At 33.7% G+C, this 26,538-nt stretch overlaps 1 protein-coding gene across 2 annotated transcripts in view; it reads left to right on the top strand.

Annotated features, from left to right (window-relative positions):
* TBC1D22A (TBC1 domain family member 22A) overlaps positions 1–26,538 on the top strand; it is a 155,391-nt gene that overhangs the window by 22,840 nt on the left and 106,013 nt on the right. For both annotated transcript variants that reach the window (XM_018068010.1, XM_018068011.1), the window contains exons 6-8: positions 3,701–3,829; positions 4,977–5,039; positions 11,570–11,684. In XM_018068010.1, the coding sequence (XP_017923499.1) occupies positions 3,701–3,829; positions 4,977–5,039; positions 11,570–11,684 (307 nt within the window). The remainder of the gene's footprint in view (positions 1–3,700; positions 3,830–4,976; positions 5,040–11,569; positions 11,685–26,538) is intronic.

The raw sequence follows: 26,538 nt of genomic DNA, 5'->3' as shown, positions 1-26,538 counted from the left end.
ACTTTGAAACATAGTAAGCTAAAGCATAAGAATAGTTTAAGTTCTGAATCAGAAGACTGACACTGAGATTTAGAGAGTAAGAATTATGCAAATTTTAAAAATATAACTTTTACATAAAGTAAACTAGCTCTTCTTGCTCTCTAGTAAGAATATGGGCTTTCCATGAGCTTCGATTTAATTCCTTAAGTTGACTTTATTTTAGTATTCCTCAGATTCCTGGTCTAGAGGAGTTCTTAAGTATAGAGTTCGTCATTCTGTTGCTTTAACCACTCCAGTTCAGGATCTATTTCAGTTCAATTCTTTACTTGATCTGTCTTGTCATACCTCTGCAAAAAAACTGTCTTCAGGTTACTTTTTTTGTATTTTAAGAATTAAGTGGATTTTTTCTTTTTTAATAAGAGACCTACAAGACTTTGGTTAATTGGTTGATTTGTTTGTACCTCCAAATGGCAATACTTTGAAAGTTCTCAGCTTTTCTAAGAAAGTCTTACCGTGATTTCTTATCTGTTACTTGGTCCTCATGTGATATATTTTGGAAACCCAAAGATGAGCCATTTACTTTTCTATGCTCTAAGGCAACATCTTTTTCATCTTCTTTCCCAAGTGGGGAAGAAAAAGTGCTTTCAGTTTTTGTGGTCATAAGCTTCACCATGCTTTTTTCTAATGGTAACCTAATACTGAACTATTATTAATGTGTGTCCCAGGTGAGGAGTAGTGTGATAATCCCTGGAAGTGTTTAAGGCCTGGTTGGATGGAACTATGAGCAACCTTGTTTAGTGAAAGTGTCCCTGCTTGTGGCAGGGGGAGTTGGAACTAGATGATCTTTAAGGTCCCTTCCAGCCCAAGCCTTTCTGTGATTCCATACAGTGCTCTGGGAGCTCCTGGGGAAATAAGTGTTCTTAAAAATCAAAAGCGACATTTTGATTAAAGATCGGTTACAATGCTAAAAAAAGGACAGAAAACTGAAGAAACCAAAGTATAGTTTAGAGCTAAGTTAAGGCTGGGTATGTTTGTGTTGGAATTATTCAAAAGTCTTATTTAAAAAGCCCAAACTTAAGACTTTTTCAGGGAATTGGTGGTATCTGAGGCAGATGGTATTTATCTTGTTTGTAGAATCAGCATAGAAATTTGAATTTTAAAAATGATTTAAGAAATTGATCAGCTGAGATATTTATTACATACCCAGCAGGTTAATAATGTTAACATGTTTGATGAATATATTTTTTAAAGGAAAGCATATGAAAATCAGTATAATAGGATCTGTTAATGTTATGCATATCTGCTGGTAACAGTATATATAAAAATTGCATGATTTGTTTTTAAAATATAGCAAAAATGCTAGGTTCACTGTACCTAAACAGCAAGCAGAACTATCCAGGCTCACTTCTCTTTTGAATAACAAAACTAAAGATACGTTTGCAAAAGCCTTTGGAGGAAATTAATGAATAAATGGATTAAACTCTCCATGAGTTTATTCACTGATGATATGTTGCAAGCCTTTCCAACTGTTAAAAATAAAACCTAATTTGTAAACTGAACAGCAAACACAACATGTCGAATTGAAAGGTTAGTTCAGTCTTTGAAACTGAATAATGGCAAAAAGACTGAGTGAGGAAGTATCAGGGTCCTTCAAACAATCACATCTGATCTCACAAATGAATTCTTTTCTAATGCAACCAACTAAGATATCCTACAGGGAACCCCCCCCCCCAACTGTTGAGAATAAACAGGCATCAGAATTCAATATCTAACTTAATACAAAAGATTGGGACAGGATATTAAGTGTCAGATAGAGTCTTGAGGCAAAAATGAAGGTGATGCGGTTTAAAGTACCTGGAACCAGACACAAGCCAGTATATCTTAAAAGATATGGTTTTGCAAAAGCAATTACCTCTTAAGTTATCTGGAAAGTAATATGGTTTGCACTTACTCTGTTGTTATTATTAGCTCAGAAATTAAAGTATACAGGAATAACATTTTAACTGCCTTTAATATAAAATCATAGAATTTTTTAGGTTGGAAAGGACCTTTAAGGTCATTGATTCCAGCCATGAACTCAGCACTGCCAAATCCAACATTAAACCATGTCCCTAAGGGCCAGATCTGCATGTCTTTTAAATACCTCCAGGGATGGTGACTCAACCACTTCCCTGGGCAGCCTTTTCCAGTGCAGGACCTGCCCTTCCTAAATCCGTGCTGACTGGGACTCATCCACTGGTTGTCCTGTACGTGCTGTGTGATGACAGTCAACATGATCTGCTCTTTTATTAGTTACCTGTGATGGCTGTGGCTCGTTGTATGAGCGCAAATGTTGCTGCACTTTTAGTATAGGATTTTTTTGATGTTATGAAGGTTATTTTTGTTAATGAAACTTAAACCTGACATAAGTTTGATTTCTGTATTTTACTAATTATTAGTAGTATAGCGAAAGCTATTATTGTGGAAGGGGAACTTATGGATTGTTGACAAGAAATATTTTAATTTGACTTGACTAGTAAATAATTATATTTTTCTTATATTGTCTTGGATATCCAGATCTCTTTCAAAGCCATCCATCTTTAAAATGAATCTTATGCAAAGTATTTATTTAGGATGGCCATGTAGGTTAAATTTGAATTGGCTTTCTTTTTTGCAGTGTTGTGGGATGCCGGTGTTGACCATTTGAAAGCAAGTTGCTTACAAGAAAGCTTTAACTAGTTTGTGAATATTCAGGAAACTTTTTGGTAGCCATTTACATGAATAATGGTGTTTCTAATAAGTGTACTTTATATATAAGCTGAACATTCAATAACATTTACATTTTGTAAAATGCTGAAGTAGTATCCTAAGCTTGTTTTTTAAATCAAAAGTAGACTGAGATACTACAGAGGGTGATCAAACTGGACTAAAGAAGAAAATAAGAATGAATTTTTAAATTTTTTGGGGGGGAGAAAGATTGGGATTTTCAAATATATATATGAATTACTTCAATGAAGAACCATTCGGATCTATTCTATACTTAATGCAACAATGTGTGATCTTGCAGATCTATTAACATAACTTCCTTTGTATGCCCATACCATGTGCAAAATAAGATAATATTTATAAATTGCTATTGGGAAACAACTAAGGAAACACATCAAGTGTTCTTACAACTAAGAACCCACTAACTGTTGATTATTTTCTGTGATGAAACTTTTAGTAACCTGCTGAGATGAAATGAAAGCTTGAAATTGTTTTTTTTTCCTCACTGGAAACAGTGAGATAATGTAACTAGAATGTTTTTAAAGCTTTTGAATTAATACTTCATTGTGTTACAAGTTTAACCATGTTTTAAACTTATTTGTTAATGTATATAATTCCTATTTGAAGGCAACTGAGCTAATATGCATTTTGTTTAAAAATTTAATAGACCTGCTCCGGTACTGGCCACATAGAAATTAAAGAACTCATATGGCATTATATTTACCTGAACTTATTTATTTGAACTTTTCTCTCTGGAAGTCAACATCATTTTAGTGATTCTATGTGGTATTTGTATCTGAACTTTTGTACCAGTTGGACTGATAAGAAAAATGGTTTATTGAAGGATTATTCAGATCTGTGTAGGACTATGTGGCACTACGTCAGTTAATTATGTCGCATGTGATCAAAAGCCAGCAGTGCTTTTTGTATGCAAGGCAAAGAGTAATATCCTCCTCATGTCACTGTTTTTTTTCAGGGCTATCTTCCTGCAAATGTGGACCGAAGAGAAAGCACTTTACAAAGGAAACGCAAAGAGTATTTTGCATTTGTTGAACAATACTATGATTCCAGAAATGATGAAAATCACCAAGATACCTACAGACAGGTAGAACACCCATTGAAGTGACTTTTACCTGCAGAACACTCCTAAAGAACCTAAAGAGATTGTTTTTGACGTTTGCTACTGCTTTTCTCTGTTTCTTTAATCTTGCTGGATAGACAACTCTCTAATAATTTTTCTAAATCTCAGAAGCAAAAATATGGAGTAGTTTATTCTGAAATTCGAAATAGTGGGTTTCTCTTTATGTCAGCTTTAGTGATGCCATGTTTTTTTGTTTAAGATTAGTAGTGTTTTCAAATCATTAGTCTCATGCTCAGACCTTCCTTCAAAGGAGTGAGGATAGACAGGGAAAGTACAACAGTGACTGTTTTTTACTGGCTCCATACTTTTGCTTAGGAAGTTGAAACTGTGTATGATGTGCAATAAACATAGGGGTGTCAAACTGTTATCCCCACCCAGATAAGCAGATAAGTTATCTTCAAGTTTGGTATTGAAATGAATAATTTGTAACATTAAGTATAGACCAAACAATACTACTTTAACCTTCCCAAAGAGGAGGCTGAGATCTTTCTTTCAGCTTCAAGCCTGATATTTAGTAGCAAGAAATATATAGCATCACTAACATAAGGTACTTGTGTATGGAGCCCAAAATTATCACTTTAGGATTGTTGCATAAAACTCCTTTGTGAAGTTTGGAATAAAAATTTAGAAATCCTAGTATTTTTGTGCTCTCTTCTTGATTGTCAAATATATTAAAATAGGTGTTAAACTCTGTTTTTACCTTTGAACGCTTGGACTTGATGATCTTACAGGTCTTTCCAGCCTAGAAGATTCTATGATTCTATGACAGTGGCAGTTGAACATGAGGTTATAGAAGTAGTAGTATGTGCTTACTTGTAATTACCCTGAGGTAATTAGCATTGTCAATATGCCCCTAATTTGCAAAAAATTGTGATGTAAGGATCCTAAAATGTGAATACAAATGTATATGTTTTTTTCTTTTGCCTCTTTGATAGATTAACAATGACTTAAAGCTTTGGATGTATGTTTTGAAATACAGTAAAAATTCCAAAAATAATGATACAACAGGATTATAACTAATACTGTAAAATAACAGAATTACTTTAAGTATTGTGTTGTTCAGAAAGTGTGCTGTTGGTTCCTTTTACAGTATTCCTCTTTGTCTAATTAGATCCATATAGATATCCCACGCATGAGTCCTGAAGTTTTAAGACTTCAGCCCAAAGTAACAGAGGTAAGAATGATATCTAAAGACTTTTTTTTTGGTTAGAGAACATTTTATTAATGAATCTGATATCACAGTTTGATTAATAATTAATTTGACGGTACTTGCTATTTTGACTTCAGAACTACCTGAAACAAATGAGGATATATAAGTATAGGCTAAGAATAGCAGTGTAAATATGAGTAGTAAAAGCAAAGGCATCTCATTAATTTCCTGTATCGAATCTGTCAGTTTTTTCTTTGGTCTTCTGCCTTTGAGGGTTTTTTTTTTCCTTTTTTTCCTTTTTATATATTTTGTTAATGCTGTGTTTTTGAAGTAATGCAGAGCATAGTCCCATGGTTCCGTGCATTTGTCAAAATTATTCAAGGCCTGGAAGTTCTCATCATAGAGTGTTCCATTTGGGAAATTCTCTTTTTTGAATTTGTAGCATGAGTGCATTGCCTGATTTTACTTCCTTCTAAGTTTTGTATGCTGAGTACACTATTTAAATTGTTTTCCTACTGTTGTAATTATATGATTAATGTATATATATAATAATATGATTAAATACATGCTTAATGATATGTTAGTCAAATTGGCCTATATTGTAGGGTAATTGAATCTCATGGGGACTTTTCATTTTAAAGTATATGGGTCATAAATGGTATAGATGATGTGGATCATCCTCTTTCAATCATTTCTTCTAATTCTTCAATTTATTCTCCTTTCTAATGGTTCTAGTTAGACCTTCAAATGTACTTCCATGTAGCTTCTGTTTGTACCATTATAGAGCCCAATAAAACATCTTCTGATAGGTCATTCTGAGAAGTTAAATGCAGAACTAGCTTTCATTTGTTTTTCCATTATTGCAATTAGTTGTATAATGGAAATGCTCTTCCACGCGTGTTGGAGAAATTGGTTTGAAGAAATAGCCTAGTGCGGTGTTTTGAGAGAAAATAGTATAAATATAGTGCTTTCCTACACATTGGTGTTTAACCTGAGCTTTTCTAGGAGTGAATCAAGGAGTAATGTAAGTAAAATCAAGGGATGAGAAGGAAACAATACCAGTAAGATAAACTTAAAGAAATAAATAAGATCAGTGTCAGTGTTTAGCTAGAAATGAGCCAGTAAGTGAAATTGAAGGTGAATATTATTTCATTATAAGATGGTCACTGGAAGAAGAATGCTTCCAGGTAAACATCTTCACAGAATGTGCTTAATATCCTTTCTTTTAACCAAAATGTTTGGATGAGAAGTACCTTAATAAAAATGATACCAAGATATCAAATTCTCATTAGAGAATAGTTTGAGATAAAGTGTTATTTAGTAAAATGATGAGACTGTCAGATAGAAAGCTGTAGGTTCTTGGACTGGTTTTGTCTTTTGCTCCTTTGATTATGCATGAGACAAGATATATGACTGCTCTTAAGAGATGGTTAATGTGTTTCTTTAGACTATATGTGAACTTGATAATAGTTTTTAGGAACACTACTTTGTATTTACAATGGATATCTACTTTTTCCATACTACAGTTAGAAATGTTAGAGTAAACTTGTATTGATAATTAAAGAAGATCTCATTAAGGTTTTCCAACATATGAAATGTGTATTTTTCTTAAATATTTAGTGTATTGTGGAAACATCTATAATAAGACATTGAAAAGAATTAGTTACGGAAGAGCTTGAATCCCTTTTTGGTTGAATGATTAACTTAGAACTTAAAAATTTATTTGAGAACTCAGAGAATATATTACTGTGAAAAAGATAGTAGTGCAGTATTTTTTACAAGCAGTCACAGTTGAAGATTTTTTTTGTATAGCTGAATTATATTTAATCTGAAAATGCTGACAGAACTAGTAGACACTAGTAGAATAGACTAGTAGAATGAAACACTACTTGTTTTGCTTGGGAATAACTAAAAAAGGAAATACTGTGTCTGAGTAACTTCCTTCTAAGTAAAATTGAATATATCAATAGTTCCTCAATGCCAAATATTATTTAGTAAAGTTTGAGTATGGAAAGCAGTTTCAGTCAGCTTTGTGGGATCATTAAATGTGAAATTATTAAGGTCTTTTTTGCTTTTAATTGTCTTTTGGCAGGTAACAATGCTCAAGTAGTATATTCATTTAATATTATTTACTGAGATCTCATTTGCAGATTTTTTTTTTTTTCATAAAATTAGACTTTTTTTCATTTCTAGTTATTTGTTGAACTTGTCCAAAGGAATATTTTTCTAATACTTCATTGGATATGTGCATCTTAAACACTGCCTTAAAATAAATGTGTTTTAAATCCACACTTTCTAGAAATTGTGATTGTACTTGCAAGTGGCATTGAGTTCTCTTCCAATGCTAACAGTGTATGTATACAGCTCCTTAAATTAGTTTGTTGAATACAGCTCGATATCCCTACTTGCAGGTTGTACTTACCCTTCTCAGTTTGAAGGTTTAGTAAATTGAGCCACGTAACAGCCATAATTGATCCCTATAAAGTAGATTAAGGCATTGTACAACTGGAGTGCTGCTGCTTTCATGTTTAAAAAGAATGTTTAAAGAAACCACATCACAATCACTCTCCCCCCAATCCCTGTCCATACCCTATCCCATCCATCTTCCCTGCTCCAACACCTTTCTTCTTCCCCTGCAAGTAGTAAGGAAATGGATGCAAAAATGATAGAAGGCTTGGAGGAGTGAGATTGGACAGTTGATTAATAAAAAAGAAAGTGTAAATCAAAAGTCTATTTTAATAAGATTCTTATAGCTGGGAGTGAGTGGTCTTGAAGTACAGAAAACTATGAAAAGGGTGGATGGCAGTAGGATAAGGGGAAATCTAGGAAGTATTTGAGTTATAAAGAAGTGATAGAGATCTGATTTAATTTTTACAGATCTATTAATATCCTGAATGTTACAGAGTTGCAGGTTCTTCATTTTGGAGCTCCACTGATCTGACTGAATGTGTGGGCTACTGTGAGGATGGGCTTGCATATGTCTTTGCTCTCTCTTTGATCCAAACCAAGCCCAACTTGCTCGGTGCCATTGTACATAGCATCCATCTTCTCCATTGTTTCTTTCCCTTGCTTTCTGGGTTTCTGGACACCTGCCACAGCACTGCTGAATCCCTTAGCCTCGCAGGGGATCCCACCCTATTCCCAGGGGCTTATCTAGATAGGGACCTTGTGTTGTTCCCAGAACTGACTCCCTTTTAGGGAGAGGGAAGATGGTGCTGGTCTCAAGTGGGCAACAGTCATTTCCCCTTTTTTAAGGTGAGATGGCAAGGGCTATAAAGAAGAGAAGGAAATTAAATTATGGGTCAAAGACAGGTTTCAAAGGGTTACCCTGTGTGCAAAACTCACAAGAAATTCAAAACCTGCATTTAAGCTGATGGCTTCTTCTCTTTATGTATGCGAATATAATTCTTGCTGTAATTGTGAATGAGCGTTAAATTCAAAAGAGAATAATAGGTTGGTAATGACATTTCATGAGATGTAGTGGTTCATAGCAGAAAAATAATTCCAGTTTCTGTTGCTGATTTGGAAATCGAGAAGGGAAGCTTTTGGGAAAGTGACCTTTTTAATGAATCCTATTTGAGCACAGTGATGAGTGCTGTATAGAAACTTAAATCAGTCTGCTGTTCAAGTTTTCAGTGCTCATTTTTTTCAATTCAGAACAGTAAATGAAACCTTATGAAAATGGGTAGGAAATTGAAAACACTTTTTCAGTGTGTATTTGTTGGATTTCTGATTAGGTGCATTTAGGGATATTAAAGCTGATGTGCCATCAGTGATGCTTCCTGCTCAATAATATTAACCACCCCCCACCCCCAGCAAACCCAAATAGGCCCCCACTTCCCTTAGTTTCCATACCTGGATTTTAAAAATGTTTTAAAATCCATAGGGCTCTCAATCTGCAATGTAAACTGCATATATTGTCAGATTCTGAGGAAACAAAAGGTTGGTGGTACAAATTTGTGGGTTGTTTGACTTTAGAAACGGCTTCATGAAAAAACACAATTTTTATAATTTTTACAGTGGGTATTTTGATAGTTCTTACTGAATTACTGTGGGGATTTGTTTGTCTTTTTTTTTTTTTTAACTGTGCATATTTTGTAACCCCATCACACCAGGAGTTTTTTATTTAGCCTAGTACATAACACCGTTCTGCATTCAGTAATTGCTATTTAAATAGGTTTCTCTAGTCACCTGTATCTGCTGTTTGTTTTTCAAGAAAGTTATTTGTATTTGCAGTATGTTGAACATGTCCTTTTTTTGAAGTGAAACAGACGGATAACTGATAATACTGAGAACTGCTGTTAGTGAAACTAGAAGTGGCAACTGCCAGAAGCAGTTGGGGTGGCTGTGAGGTAACTAACCTAGCTAGATTTGCAGTTTTCCCGTAATAGTGAAAATTAGGATATAACTGCAATTTCATAAGGGTATAATTAGGTAAAATGTAAAAGTAAGGTTTAAATTGCAGGGTGTAAAATCTTTATACGGTTATTGTTAGACAGTGAAACCCCACAGGCTATTGCTTGATGGGCAGAGACTGGTATTTTTTGGATTAGTATGCAGTGCATGTTAAAAAACATGAGGTGACAGGACTAGCACCAAGAATTTGTAGCTAAAGAAATAAGCATCTTGGCTAATGGGAACGAGAGGCTTCTATGGAGAATTTGCTAATGAGTATCTCCTTTTCTGACTAATTCCTGAAATCATGCTGAGCAAATACTGAATCTTAATTGTAGTTGTAATGGATCAGACGTGAGCTGCGTTACAGCTTGTTTTTCAGTGCTCACCAAAACTTTTTGTACTTTTTGTTGTTGACTGTCCCCCTTGTTCTATGAATTTTCAGCCAGGGAAACATAAAACCTGGAAGGCAGTTGATTCTCAAAGGAAAACCTGTGGGGAAAGAGTAGGTGTCGATATTGATATTTGGGACTTGTTTTCAAAGCAAAAGGTGCAAATATGTTTCAGTATCAGGTAAATTGTGTGGAAGCTTGTAATGGGACTTTCAAGCACCTTTCCTTACTTAAAAATAACTGCAAGAGGACTTTTAAACTAAACAATAAGATTTTATTTAAAATTGAATTAAAATAGCTCCTCAATCTAACAAAAACTTGAAGTGAGATTGAATATTAATAATACTGACTTCATAAATAAGCTTCCTCTCCCTATTGTGTCCTTTCAGAGAAGGTCTTTACAGGCTTTCTTGAAACCTGAGCATTCATCGATTTCTGAGGTTGCAGCAAACTACACAACCCTTGAGGTCCTTTGAAAATGGCTCCTTTTTTGTTAGTATTGAGGCCTGATCTGAAAAGCGATGTTGTTTGTGCTCTCAAGAATGAGCAAACATTCTTTTGTTTCAGAAAATTATGCATACTTGATTGAGTACCTGTAGTTAGGACAAGGCACGTAGCAACTTTCCCTCTTCTGCTTATTTGCAGCCTTTCAAAGGCAAGTAGCATGTTCAGAAGCAAATAATTGAGAGGAAATACAGAATGTCACAGACCTAAATTGAGTCAGAGGAAAGTTCTGTGGTTTTCCTACTCTCCAGTCTCCTCATGCTGAGATATGTTGTGGATTTATGAGCTTCTGCAGATCCTAAGCAAGCTGCAGTTTACAGAGCTGAGGAGGTGAGGTTCTGTGATATGGCAGGCAGTTGCCTTATTTCTACATTTTCTGCTTGTTTCACATTTTTTATTAACCAGTATACACACTTCTTAAGTGTAAAACTCCACACTGCAGTATTAGGCAAGCTTAGCTGTTATGGAATCTCTTTTTATAGGCATGTTATTAAAAAATCTAAACTATGTCAAGTACTTCTTTCTGTTACGAATAAATAGAATACTGCATTAATAGAATACTTCTTTCAAAAAGGTGAAAAATCATGGGAAGATCATGTAATATTTCTTTTTCTTGAGGAAAGAGGAATTTTATATTATTGGAAAAGCTCCAGTGAATAAGGGCTACTTTGCAGTAGGTACTGTAACTGAATTATATACTAGGTTGATTTTAACATGTGCTAATACCCTGAAAATGCTCTCTTTTGAAGAACTGAGAAGCTTACATAGCAGTGGAAGTTAGTCATGAATACCAGTGTTCATTTATGCTTTTGTATGTTTTTTTATACTAGTAGCTCTATGATATTAAATTTGTCTGCAATGAGGTCTTCAACATCAGCATGGAGGGCAGTGGCAGGGCAGGTACTGATCTCTTCACTCTTGTGACCAGTGGCAGGACTCGAGGTAATGGCATGAAGCTGTACTGGGGAAAGCTTAGGTCGGCTATCAGAAAAAGATTTTTCCCCCAGAGGGTGAAAGGAACAGGGTCACCAGGGAAGTGGTCACAGCACAAAGCCTGTCTGAGTTCAAGAAGCATTTGCTTCTCAGGCACGTGGTGTGATTCTTGGGATGAGCTACATAGGTCCAGGAGTTGTACTCAGTGATCCTGATGGGTCCCTTCTAACTCAGCATGTTGTATGATTCTATGATAATTTTCAAGTGTCTTGTTTAAAATGAGGTCGTCGCTTGTTAAATTATCTGATGGTTTCTTTAACTCTTTTTCAGATCTTTGAAAGAATTTTGTTTATCTGGGCAATACGCCATCCAGCCAGTGGATATGTTCAGGGCATAAATGATCTTGTTACTCCTTTTTTTGTGGTCTTCGTTTGTGAATATATAGGTAAGATTTATCTTAATACCAAATTATGAATTGATATTGGTTTTGAAACATAATTTTCATTTTAATCTGACTGATGGTTTGGATGAGCTAATCAAAGCATAATTTGATATACGAATTTTATAATAATTTTTAAAATTATAAATCTGTATTGTTCTGTTTAAATATATACTGAGAAGCAATCAGATTTTAAGTAGTCAGTGGAGTTCAGGAGTCATATTGATTTGTACTTTAAAAGTATTCACCACTCATGGTGAATTTTTCTTCATAGGTAGTTTTATTCTGTGTTTCTTTCTCTCCTGTTCGTGTTTTTTATGAAAACTTTAAATTGTACATATGAACCAGACAACAGCAGCAAAACAAAAAAGCAAACCAAGAAATCCAACAATAGCGGCCCAAAAAAAACCCAGAACAAACCCCATACCAAAACAAGAAAAATAACCCAAGGAACAAGGAAACCTTGAGGGAAAATTAAAATAAAAAGAACCTATTAAAACTGCATCTGTGGCTGAAAAAATCATGGAATTAGGCTCTGAAATTTAAGATAACAGTAATCAAATTTCCCTGGTTAAAAGCTTACCTCTTCTGGGGCTTATGACATTAGTAACAACAATAGTGTCAACAGCTCTATTTGTGTTGTTTGTGGCTTTATGTGTGAGTTTATTTTTGAAAACTTAACCAGCTCAGATGTGGGTTAAATCTTAAATTTATAGATTAGTATTTAAATTGTTATAAACATTAAGAGAATGACTAATTGTTAATAATTGAATAATAACTCAGTTATAACTATGGATATAAGAGGTAAAATTTAAGAGTAAAAATGACAGCGTTAATCTGGTTTGAATTAAAACTGTTTTCCTTGTACTTCTGTTTGTCATACACACATACAGTGAGAATGTAAGTGTTGTGTATGTAAACTTTAGAAGTGCATTGTCTGCCTACTTCAGTGCATTCTTCCTGCCTTCTCTATGCAAGATACACATTGGTATCCAGATTAATCCAGATTGATTGGTTTTAATGAAGGACAGATTATCCTTGAGTGGATGATGGACTATCCATTTACTCATTTGCATGGCAACACCTCTGTTGCTTTGTTCATTTCTTGTTTCATACGGGGACATTTCATTGCTAAGCAACCAGTGAGAACTAATGCTGCTTTCTCCCTAATCATCTCTTAAGTATGGTAGAGGCCCACTCCTGAGAGTATTTGCAGTTTCTGCCTTTTACTCCCTCATTTGACAGATAATGAAAATGTTCTTAATGATCCTAGAGCAGTGGGGTCTCTAGTAGACTTTAGGGTTGCTAATTGAAATAAGAAGTTCAAATGAGATGTGATTAGAGAATTGATATTCCATGTTAAATAGGCCATTTAATTAATATGGTAAATAAGTTTGTCTTTACCACCAACTTACATTTGGAGGCCCTGGTGATTGTTAATGTATTTGCAGTTTGTCAGTGTTTTTGTATCAGAGAGCATAGCTGTTCCAGCAAGTGTTCAGTGAAGAAAGACAAAACTCAAAAACTTTCAACTAGAGAAGATATTCTGCCACTGAAAGTGTATGAAGCTCAGAAAACTGCATTCTGAAAGCTCATTTAAAAGCTAATATCTATGTCATAAGAAAAATAGCAAAATGAAGGTATTTCTTTCAATATAGCAGTGGTCCTGACTAACTGCCAACAGCAGTTATTTCCCCTCAGGGGCATATAAAAACTTTCAAAGATTTGTCTTTAAATAGCCTTTTGATTTGAATCTAATATATTCAAGTTCCACTGAGTGATGCATTCAAGTTAGAATGAATAAGAGAATGCATTTTATTTAAAGTTGAAATGGGGACTTGAAATTTATGAAGTACCTCAAAAATCCTGAGTTTTGTAATAAAATTATAGGAATCAAAAATCAGACTGTAAACTGTGGTTTAGTAATTTAGATAGAAATAATTGCAGAACTGCAGAAATGTCCTAGCAAAAATGTTTAAACTGCTAATATATTTAATATTTACTCTAGTGATACTCTGTATGTACTTGTGTTTTTACTCTAGATCCCATTTCTTGATTTTAAGTGAATATTGGTTTTTACATTAAAGTGCTTTATTTATAGCTATCTTTTAACTTGATTTTGTATTTTCTTTCTCAATTTAACTGAAACCTTTTTGTTGCAGTTCAAAGTCACTTGGGTCCTAATTTGTACAGTTGAAAGTGATAATGCCTTTTATTTTAGGTTCTGTCTATAATTAAAAAAAAAGAGGTCCTAAAAAATTATTAAAGATTAATAATAAATTCTAATGGTTGACAGTGCCTCTAATGGTTGTGCTGATTAGATCATCTGATGGTATATCCTTGTAATGTTTAAACACAGCTGCAGTTTTGTCAAATATTTTGGTGGGAGGAAAGCCGTGTTTATTTTGGCTTTATGACAACTGAGAGAGCCCTTAATCCTTAATCTTGCATATCAAATGTGTGACATATTTATTCTAGTGATGGGAGGCTTTCTGCTCTGCTAAAGAAGTCTACAAACTTTTTGGAACAGTGTTGTTACAGAGCTTTTGAAGATACAAATGACATGGGTGAAAGTGTTAATTTACTTCTCATTCAAATCTGAATGCCATAAAATAGGTTTTGTGGGTCTGTATATAAGGACTGAAGTCCTTATGGCTTAGCATGGATTGAGGTACCTGATTTTTACACATAGGTTCACACGTGGAGAATAGATTGAGTGACTGAATGTAGGAACTGAATATGTTAAGTGCTGAGGGCATACTTTCAACCTTTCCATCAGTGTAAGTATGATGAAAGTGTAATCTGGTAATGTCTCATTAGTTCCCCACTCTGCAATAAAAGCAGAATGCTGTAACATTTTCAGCAAGATAAAATTTGGTTGTCAAACCAAGCCAGGAAAGGCAAAATGGCAATTAAGGAAACTTTCAAAGGGGATAAAGAGTGACCCCTACTGGAATACAGTAATTTCAGTTTTGAATTTCTGGTCTAAATTAGGAGAAGGAGGAATTTAAACCTTGGATTTCTTATACCAAAAGATTCTGTATGTTGATCTCAACATTATTTTTTTTAATTTTTCCCCGTATGAAAAATGCTATAGATCTTTTTCCTACCATATTATAACAGCTTCTTTAGAATTTCAAACACTACAAGTGCAGGAAAACTATTTTGTGCTCGCTTCTAACCTCCTGGATGACATAGCAGTGGTGTAACTAACGTGTTGTCAGAACAAATGCTAATTACTGTCAGGGAAGTTTTCCTAAAAGCTCTGTGTGTTTGCAGCATATTAGTTTATGTCAAAATGAATCTCATCCCTGTGGATGCACCAGAGGTGTTTTTGTTAATAAGATGTGCCATGTGACTTGTCACTGTTCACAACCTTAATGAACAAGAAATTTTGCACTGGACTGCAAGTCCTATTTCAAGTTGCCACATGTTGTGCTCTTTGTACACCGTCCTCTTGCCCTGAATTCCCGTTGATCTACATTGTTTCCAAGTATTAGGTTGTGCTGCAGAGTTGCTCGTGGTTTCTTGCTCACAGAGTTAGCTACACTTCGCTGTAATTGTCATTTCAGTAATTCACTGGGCCTTGTGTGTAAATCTAAAACCCCAGAGAGGACCTGGATTTATTCACTATCCAGAGAGATGAACGCTCAAGAGAAACACGACCATAATAAGGATGCATGTCAGGCCATTGATAAGTGGAATGGCTGTATGAAATAACTTTGAGACCCCTTAGCAGTGTTGGATCAAGAGCACATTAGGAGTTAGTAGGAAGTCCAGGGCAGAAAATGAACACGATTGTAGCAATTCATAGTTTTATGTCGGATAAAGAATGCCAAGAAAAATGAGGCTGCTGAAGACTGGAATGGCGATTGAGATATTGTCTGCAGTCTCCTTGAAGTAGAGGAGCTTGATGATGCTTACAAGAACTCATGAACTGAAAACTTTGAAAAGAGAGGTCTTACTCTTGTAAGTATTTTTTTCATGTGATCTTAAATCCTTTCATAGAAGGCATTAAATGAAACTTCTGTTACCTAGTGTTTTTTAAATTGATACTTCCATGACTTCATGGAATAATTAATCCAGGCCCAAATCCTAGTGGGATTGGGGTGGGATTTGTTCCCAGACCAGTATTACTATGAGTAAAGAAAGGCTCTTTGGTCTTGAAAAAGCCTTCATCTATCTATAACTCCCTTGCTTACAGTTCTTTCTATTTCCTCTCACGTGTTACAGAAAGTCTTCTTGTCCCTATAAACCAGTATGCAGTTTCATTTTTGCCTTCTTTCCTTCTTTTTCAACAGATTAATTATATTTAAAATAATTATATTTAAAATTATTTTTTCTACAGTTTACTGTATCTAAAATTGTTATTATATAATTGGAGTGAAGTTTCAGAGCATTTTATCATGGCAGTATCTGAGGTAATTCCTCAGTGTTTGTTTATAAAATATGAAAAAATTGTCAATTAAGCAGAGATTATTTTTTTCTTGAGGAGAGTTGTAATTTTTGTGCAATAAGTAGATCTGTTTAGAATGTACATAAAATTGAATTTCTGAATGATATAACCCAGAGAACAAAGAATATTAACCCACTGACTCTAGAGAACTGCTTTTCTTCATACTTGGAGGGTTCTAGGGTAAAATTTTGTTTAGCATGCATTATTTCCTTTCCTTCAGAAGATGAAGCTGAAGCCTTGATTGCTTCAGTATGTAAATTAATTTGAGATAATTAATCCTGCTGTCTGAACACCTAGACCTTTCCACCAATTCACTAGTCCTTGGAGAATTATGAATAAGACCCATGCATTGAGGTTTTGAGGAGATAAAGTGGAAAAGATGGAACGTATTTGTAGTTATCCAACTTAAAAGAGACTGAATGAAACTGAAGGAACAACAGATTGTTTTTATAAAGTGGAAGTTGAACAAGGAACTATAACTGTATTAACTGGGTGCTTCTGCTTCTCCCAGGCCCTTCAAGTTTTGCTGTCTTCTGATTTACCAGGAAAGAAATTCTGGAAAATCTCTGAGGACTGAGTGCTCAGGAATGTGGGGAATTTTTCAGCTTGAGATAGATGAAAAGATTTTATTTGCAATTGTTGTATGCTCCTGAACTTTTCTTTGAATTTTGTCATTAAACTTCAGTAACAAACTTCTACTGTTTTAATGTTTTTCTTTGTTTAAATAAATATGAGTTTTTGCACAATATTGTATTAAAATGTTTTTATTTACACATTTGCTTGAAGTTATTTATGAAATTTACACAAATTAAATTTACCTAAAAGCAGGGACGTGAAACATAACTGACATTTTAACGTTTTCCTGCAAGTTATGAAAGTATTAAGAAAACAAATGTTTTTTAGAACCATTGTAAAACTTGTGTGAAAAACTATTCAAAGTAATTTAAATCACTTTTCTGTCATATGAAAATTCCATACCACGAATTCCATTTTGATCACATTAAATTTTTTCTCCTTAGTGCAAATTGCCAGTAATGTAATTTCCATATACAAAGATGTATTTTGGTGCTGATTCTTAGTAATTTCCATAACTTTTTATAGTAATACTCATGACATCAGTGAAGTTGTATCATGAACATGAGCAATATTGTGTGAAATATTCTTTGATAATTAAATGGAATATTGTTAGCTGTGTGATTTGGGTGGGCAGAGAATGAAGAAAGGTTACAGAAAACTTTGGAATTCAAGACTTGAAAGTACTGAAAAGCCAATTACATCTTCTACATATGTCTAGAAAACATCATATGCTTTCCTCTGAAAAAGAGCTGCAATATACCTGAGCTACTTGGTGACGTGAAACTTTTACTTACCTCTCAGTTCTCTTTGAAGCACTCCTTGCTTGCTTTCATGAGTTATGGAACACTTACTATATGTACACATAGATGTATATATAACCATAACATGACACACAAATTGTTCAGCATTATCTTAGCTTGCTTTGAAGTAGCCACTGTTCACTTTTTCAATTTCTATGAATATGCCTCCCCCCTCACCCCCTGTTGCTGTGCCAATCTGTGGACAGTGAAAGTATTTTGTAAGTGCTGCAGAGGAGCTGAAGAGAGGGAGGACTGGGATGGGTAAGATAAACAGCATTTGAATTTGGTTTTACACATTGATAGTTCCCACTTTGTACCATGGGAAAGGTGAAGAAGGTCCACAAGTTTTGAGCCCATCCACAGAGGACTTGGTACTTCTGTACCAGGCTTCTGTGCTCTATGGCAGGACTGATTTTGACTGCAGTGGGAAACCAGCTAGAAATTTTTTTCATTCATTTAAATATTTTGGAATTGTAGTTTTTGAAAAAAACCCCAAAGTTCCTTCAGGTAAATTACATGGAAACAAAGACAAAAATAATATAGACCTAAATTTTAGTGCATTAGAAAGCACTTTTTTTAAGCACTTAGAGAGATTATATTTTTAAATTGTTAATTTGGTTTTGTATGTCTCACTTAAGAAAAAATTAATTATTCACAATATCTCAGCAATTGTCTTTATAAATATGTAATATAATTTTTCATGCTGAGTTGGGTAAAGAAATCTTACTATTTTACATTCTTTTATTCACTTTAAACAAGTAGGAAAATCCATGTGAAAACTAGCAGTGAATTGTTTGAATTGTTTGTCAACTAGCCGTGTACTCCGTGATATACTGCTGTGTCGAGGGTTGGTTAGTAAAGCAGAATATTTGAAGGCATTCCAAACAGAACTGAGGAACATGTAGATAGTATTAAGAGGACATCTCATGATTAGTTTATGAAGGGTTAGGGAATAAGAGAGGATGAAGAAGGGCAAATATGTTGACAGAACTTGTGTAATGAAGAGAACTGATTAATAGGGGACTAGTGAACTATAAATTACCTTTAATCTTTTGATCCTTTTATTTTTCTGTTTGGATATTTATTTTAATTATTTATCTGGACAAATTCATCTTTATCTTTCAGCATGACTTGTTGGAGTATTAATTTTCTAGTTGCAGTTTGACTAATTCTGTAGTGACCCTTTGTTCTGGATTAGAGCTATATAACTATTTCATTTAAGGATTATTTTTTTACCTAGTTATAATAGTATAAAATATATTACCTAGTTATAATAGTATAAAAGTCCTAATGAATGTAGTTGAGCTTTACCCAGATATGCAGTTTGTGGGTAGCTTGGTAGTGATAGAGTTTATTCCCTGCTGTTTTTCCCTAGTTGCTTAACCTACTGGACGTTAGTGGTGGCATTTAGTATCAAATACACACAAGTGGATCTGTTTGCATAAGCACTCTCTGTCTACTTTGATCAAAATGAGATGATTTACTTACTTAATTAGTGAATTTTTAGGTAATTGCACCAACCCAATTCTGACATTTTTTGGAATATACCTTGAGAAGGTGTTAATAAGTAGCAGCTGAGTGTATATTTACAAGTAACTGTATGTAGTTGGGTAATAGTATATTGCTACATATATTTTACTCCTTGATATATTTGATTCCCAATGAGAACTTGGAACAATGTGAACTAGATTCTTACATGCTGTAGAATTCATCTTCCAGATCCCGTTTGTTGTTTCAAGAGGTTACTGTGGGGTACCCTGCCCATTCCTTTCACTGTTCCTTAAATTTCACAGTGGAGCTGCATCTTTGAGTAATTCCAGATTATGTTTAGTTGAACAGAAAAGGGTTTGCTTGCCATATGCTTAGATCACACAGCTAAATCAGGGCTTTCTGCCATCAGAATGGGTAGCTTTGTTTTCTCTTTCCCAACCTGAAACATGCATTCCTGTCTTCTCTTTTTGGTCAGCATTGGCTTTTCTCTGGCACAGTGGATCAGTTCAGTTAAATTGGCTGGAAACTAAACCCATAATATACTGAATAATTTAACCTTCTGCACTCATCGTGAGGATCAGAGTAGGGATGTGGGGATAGGAGCATGTTAGGGAAGAAGGGGGAAGCGAGGTCTCTGTTTAATGCCAGGTAGCACTGAGACTGCTTTAGCTATGTTATTAAACTGCATGCTCATGATAAGAATTTGTGAATTCCACTTATTTTTTGCTTAGCAAGTTAGGGAGCACTCAGAAAAGTATCTCAACAGACAGATACAGGGTATGGCAACCTGCTTTTCTAGTATTTTTATTCTTAGTACTGTCTTGAAGGGCCTTGATTTATTATAGACAGTGCTGTTTTACAAAATCAATCGTTCTCTGTTTCAATTTTTATTTCTCTCTTTAATATACTGTCAGATTTTCAAGCTAATTCGAACAGTTCATCCGAAATGTTACATGCATTGTTGCATCCTATAGACTTGGGCTTTGCCCCCTTTCTTTGCTTATCATATGTGGATTTTTTTTATGTTACTTCTGTCATGTTTTCTGTAATCTTAATTTCTTTTTAAGTAGTTTTGTAGTTCTTTATAATCAAAAGGCTCAAAGTTGTATCATTCTGATGCGATGGAAAAACTATCTCTAGTCATCTTCATGACCTCTATTGAAACAAATTAGGTTCTTTACAATCTATTCAGTTAGCCACACAAATTGCAAAATCAAAAGTCTTGGTTTTATGGACTGGCACATATTTCAAGCTTGAATCAATCATAAAGATGTATTAGTTGACAAAGTAGGATGTACCTCAGCTTCACTACCTTTCAGGGAAAAGTTAATGTATTTTAACTAAAACTGTTTTTGTGGATAATTTTAAAAAATGTTCCTGTCTGTTTGTAGTGGAATAAGTCTAATTAAAGTTAAAATTCTCTGGATGTTGTTAACAATAGCTGTCAAAAAAAGAGACATGATTATCTTAAGTATATCCAACTGCTTAATTGCGTGTTATTTTTAGCTTTCTATATGAGAGAAAATCAGTATTTTGAGTTAATGGTATTGTAGTGTTTTATGGGTGCCTGTTTAGAACAAAACAAAAAAAACCCCAACGTCATAACTTTTAAGGTGTATTAGTCCTTTTCATTTTTAAAATTTTTAAATTATCTTCAAAGAAAGGGCAATCTATGTAACTAAAGCATAGATTCTTGAATATTAATACTGAATGAAAAAACTCAGTATGTAAGGAATAGTTTTGCATGAAAAAAGTCATTAAAAAAGTTATTAACAAGTGATTAACACAACTATTGTCATGTTGGTGTAAAACTTAAAAGTTTGTGCAATTTTGTATGTTAGTAGAGTTACCGGAGTTGTCAAAACTCAGCTCACAAAGCCAACACTGAGTGTTCTCGGTCATAAAGCTTACGGAAGGGAAAAAACCCAAACCCCCAACCTTTTGAAAAGTGAAGTGATAAGACTCCAGTTCTATTATTAACTTAACTTCTCTCTTGCATTTATATTTTCATACTTCAGTCAAAATCGAAATTCAAGTTTGGATGAAAAGGGAGAAAGAACAGCTGTCACAGTTGTGTTCATCTGCTAGTTTTATGAAGCTTCCCTGTCAGTGTTTACACATCATTGGAAATAGTTTGCTTTCTACACAGTAGGCTTTACTAAATCTTAATAGGACCATTGCATTGCTTTATAATGTTACTATTTATAGCCTAAGTATGGTATTCTTTTTATTATTCAAACAATTTTCAGGTAATGCTGTCTTTAGGTTTTATAGTTCTGAACTGTTGCATATTCAACATACTTTTGTGGGCAAGATATAATTCAAGATGATAGTTTGATTAAAAATTTTTCTCATGAGCTTCTGTTTGATTACTAAGAGTAGTACATGTTTCAGTTTTTTTTCTTTTTCCTTTGTAAAACATTTGCTTTACTCTTTTGTGCTTATACTTTCATAATGCCTTAAATTGAAATCATGTTTGTCTAAGAACAGTTCTTTGGTGTAATCTCCCTGATTTGTGTATCTGATACAATTGGTCCAATTTTATAAATAAGAGAGTGTAAAAAGAAAGATGCTTTCACCTTTTTTAAAAGCTATTCCTAACTCTTGTTGTTTTGAGTCAAATACAATGTGGTAATAAGAGGAACAGAAAAGTTAGTGGTGCATCTGTAATAAAGACTGCATTAGAGGTTACTCAGGTATTTTCAATATAAAAGTTAAATGATTTTTTTTTTAACATACCTTCACGGGAAAACTGTGTTATATTAAAAGGTAACTTTCCCTTTCTTTGGGAGAAGAGAGGGGAAAATACATTTAAAAAAAAAATTAAAACAAAAAAAATCCTTTTTTTTTTTTCCAGATGTCAGCATTATTTTTGTTAGACTTTTAATAAAGGAAAGAACTTTTCCATACTTAAGAAGAAAATATCTGAGTTGTTCAGACTTGTCATATTAGAAGATGCTCTTCCTTTTAAGAATAGCTTCTACATATTAAGTTACTGTGCTCTGAGTCCCAAAGTTGTCACTTTAACCTTCCTAAATAAGTGTTTCAAAGCAGTATCATATCTAATTATCATGCTGCAGTATTTTCATTGAAAGTGTAGTAAGCAATAGTTGCTGCATTTTTTGATCTGTGACTGACAAGCTTTAAATAAAGTATCCAGAGGGATTAAGAAAGATTGACTGCAGAGAAAAGCTTTAAGAGCAGCTATTGAAGAAACAAACACCTACTATCTCAAAGATTAAAATAAGTGTTAGAAAGAGGATTTATCAGACCTAACAATTTCTCATGCCTGGTAGTAATTACTTCAAGGTAGCACTGTTTGAATTGAATGTTCTTTTCTTAAAAATGTTGCTGTATATGACTGACTTTCTTATGAAGTAGATAATTAAATGAAAATTTTTGATGTTTTTCTTTGTTAATGTAAGATAGTAGCTGAAAAAACGGCAATTGCCAGTTAATTTTTTTTGGACTATGTCTGTAGGCATAAGATTACAATCATCATCCTACTCTTCGTAATGTTACCAAAATTTCTTATTGCTGTTAGAACAAAAATAATTGGGTTACATTTCTTTAAACTTACAGCTTCTTGTTATTTGTTCTGCTCTCTCCATGTTATTGCAAGTGGAGGCATCTGTAGATGGAGTTTGAGGTTTTGGGTTGGGGTATTTGGATTTTTTTTTTGTTTGTTGGTGGTTTCTTTGTGGTTTTTTGTTTGTTTGCTTATTTTGTTGGAGTTTTTGTTTTAAATCTTTGAATGCTTCTGTGTCATATCAAAGAAGTGTGTCTTGAGAATATTGATCAGTATACTACAGTGTATGGCTCAGCCTCCATTTATTTGTTCTTTAGTAAAGCTGTAGTGTGAATACTTTTTTGAAAAGCAGCCAGGAGGTTCAAACCTGTGTAAAGCCCAGCTTCTTTTAGATGACTGTCATGGTTTTACACATTAGAGGAAAAACCAAGTAGAGACTTGAAAGTTACTAATAAAAATTTCTTCAATCATGTCAGTGCCAGGAACTCTATCAAAGAGTCAACAAGTCTGACAGAGAGAGGTGTGATGGAACCTATGAAATGTCAGTTCATAGCAGGGGAGCTATATGGAATTTTTTCTTAGATGTTTCTTGTGAAGAAACTTTCCAGATCCTGTCTTATGGACAAAATCAGAGGAATTCTTTTGAATTTTTGCTATAGGAGATGCATAGAAGAAATCTCTAAATTAATAAAAAAATTCTAAGATTAAATAGGACTAATCAGAGGTTTCTAACAAAATCAAATTAATGTTTCTGTACTATGATAATATCTGTTTAAAGACCATGAAAGCAAATTTTTTGTCTGTAAACTTGTCTTTTGTTCTCCCTTATAAATCAGTTGGCATGATAAGATGCACATTCATCCTATGAACTCTGCCTTGCTCTTTTTTTTTGCTTGTTATACTCTCTTTAACTTGGAGAGTCTTCCAGTTTGAGTTACTTACCAACTTACCTTCTGTATTTTACTAGAAGTAGTCTTCAAGACCTTTAAGCTTGATTAGTTTAATTAAATTATATTAATTTTATATTGTGGGTAAATGCACAAGTTCTAAAAATGCTGAGGTAGCATAATTATAGTAGTTTTTCTTTTATTTCTACTGACTGGTGAGTAGATTTGCTTCTTGGCCTACAGGTTGTCTCTGCTATCTGTTTTTCCTGAAAGTTTATTCCACATCATTTTACTACAGCCAGGCATTTTTGTTCCCTCCAAGAAAGTCTGTAAGGTTATAGCAATTGATCCATTGGCTATGTGATTATTTTATTTATTATATTGTATTTTTTAATTTTATTTATCTTTTAAAGCAGTGTTTACTGTGAGGGTGGTGAGACCCTGGCACAGGCTGCCCAGAGAGCTATGGATGCCCCATCCCTGGAAGTGTTCAAAGTCAGGTTGGATGGGGCTTTTAACAACCTGGTCTAGTGGAAGGTGTCCCTGCCCAAGGCACAGGGATTGGAACTAGCTGATCTTTAAGGTCCCTTCCAACCCAGACCATTCTGTAAGTCTTTACTGTTCTTGAGATGGAGATCCACGATCTTGCTTGTGTTCTAATTCAAGTAGCTCAGGTAGTTTAGAGCTCAAGTATGGATTTTATTCTCAACTAGTATCTAACTGTACTCTATATTAAATATTATTTTACATTTTCATAAGAAAAAATAAGCTCAAAACTTTTGTCATGAGTAATCTGAATAAATAAGTCAGTTGTAGCCTTTCTATTGTTTTGAAATGTTTGATGCTTTCAGCTAACTCTGATTTGTCCATTTAATCACAGTATTTTTGTATTATTCAAGTTTGTTTGGTTTTTTTCTCTAAGCCATACCAAAAAGTACTTGAGGAAAAAGAAGTTTTGTTCCCCATGTATATAAAAAAAAAAATCTGTTAATGAAAGTCCTGTTTTAGTGCAGGGTGATGTGGATTTTAATTATCTACTTTTAAAGTTTGTTTTGCATCTCTGTGTGTGTGTGTTTCTAAATTTTTAAATGTATCTGTCTAAGGAAGGTGTGTTTTTTCAAGATGTTTAATGCACACTCTCAGAATTTAAACAATAAATTAATTTTATAATAGTGTAAAAAACAATGAATTTCTGAAGTTTGAAATATTTTTTGTGGTTTATATTGTCTTATTTTTGAAGGCAATTAAGAAATAATAGGCTTGTACTGTGAGGAAGTCATGAAAGGTTAGTGCAAAGTATTTTATTTGAAACTACAGACTGGAAATGTTGGGTCATGGGAATAAATGGAAAACAATATCTTCAATAAGTAGGAGCAGTAAAATTATATTGAAGAGAAATCAAAAGATTTCTTCAGTATAAAAATGAAAGAATTGTGAAGGAGAAAGTTAATTACAATTAATGTAGCTATGGGAGAGATATGTATTCCAAAGAGAGCAGCTTATTTTAGTTTTGGCTTCTGCATTCGTATCCCTCTCCCCGTGGTCTCCATATAGTTGTAATTAATGATCATCATTCTATGGTGAAGTGGCACAGAGGTGGTTATACTTTCAGATATAAATCTTCTCAAGCATGCTTTCCAGCAGACTGGGAAATTAATTTAATGGCTTTTATGCCATTAAAGGTGGCTTTTGACAGCCAAATATCACAACTTTGTGTGTTTATTATGAAGTAACTCACAGGAAGAAAAGCTAAAAGAGAGAGACTTGCTTAAGCAATGACAACATGCTGTACAAATGCCAGGAACATTAACATTCAAATCCTGTTGCATAGATCAGTAGCATCTGATGATCTAAGAAGAGATTTTCAGATTAGGTAGGCAATTGTAGGCAAATTTTTTATGTCTTCTTTTCAATGAGATATTCGGTTAGTTAGTAATGCTTTATAAGTTTCAAACCAATACAAATAGATTTGTGAGAAATTTGTTTGCTGAAACTTTAAGAATTGACTTTGCTTGTAGTTTAAATGCAAGCCTTTTTAAATCAGTAATAATAAAGTCATTGGGGTTTTCATCGACATGGGGATATTTTGCTTGTCTTTTATTTGAGAAATTTGATACTTTTAATTTTAAGCTGTGGAAAACAAGTTCATAAAGCAGAAGTGAAAAATTAGGTACTTAAGCACAATAATCAAAATAGGAAAAAGAAAGGTTTTTTGCGAAACAGTTTTTCTTCTGTAGGTTTTCATTGCATTATTTCAAAGTAGCAGAAAGGATGTAATGTTTTTATAGCACATTCATTTTGACAAAACCCAATACATTAAAACAAATTGACTTATGAATTGTGTTCTCATCAAAGATATTTGTGAACTGATTTACAAGTTACATCTTTAGTAAATTATGAGATAAAATTTTACTTTAGTGCAGTATGGCTGTATTTTAAAGGCAACTACCTTTCTTAAAGTAACATTCTGGAAGAAAATTGAAGAGACTATTCTATTACTTTAGAATAGATAGAGCAGGGTTTTTTTCCTAGAGGTTTGATTATTTCTTTATCTTAACAATAAATACCTATACAGAATGAAGAAATAGGTTTGAACTTCATGAATAAAGCAAGCCTTGCGGCTTTTTTGCCTCAGAAGCATATGTTATAGTTTCATTAGGAAATTTTAAATCACAGCAGATTAAGCTAGTTAAGGAATGCACTTAACAATTAAGCAACATAAGAAGTAGTGTTGCCTGCAGAGTGCATTCTCCTCCAATATGCTTCTTCAAATTCAGTATTTGCAGTTTGTGCTAAAATGTGGAAATAATGGATGGTACTTACATTCTGTTGTAAATAAGGCAAGAAGTCTGTAAAATGGATTTCTTTCTTGTTAGCTGTGAATGATGTGGGAGATTACAAAATAAGGAAGCATATAATTTTGAATAAGAAATTTGACTGATATTACAAAGCGTGGATTTGCAGCAAACTGCCACTATCATAGACTTGTGCGTATATCACTGAAGAACAGTTATTTCCTCTACTGCCCATTTTAACTTGAGAACTTACTAGTTGTGCCATTAAATTACATTAATAGATTAAAGTAAATATTGCTTCATGAGTGAGTGAATTTATATAGAGT

The sequence above is a fragment of the Manacus vitellinus genome, unplaced genomic scaffold (assembly GCF_001715985.3).
Source record: "Manacus vitellinus isolate BGI_N305 unplaced genomic scaffold, ASM171598v3 scaffold_13_pilon, whole genome shotgun sequence".
Taxonomy (NCBI): domain Eukaryota; kingdom Metazoa; phylum Chordata; class Aves; order Passeriformes; family Pipridae; genus Manacus; species Manacus vitellinus.
This window is presented reverse-complemented; position numbering and strand designations above follow the sequence as displayed.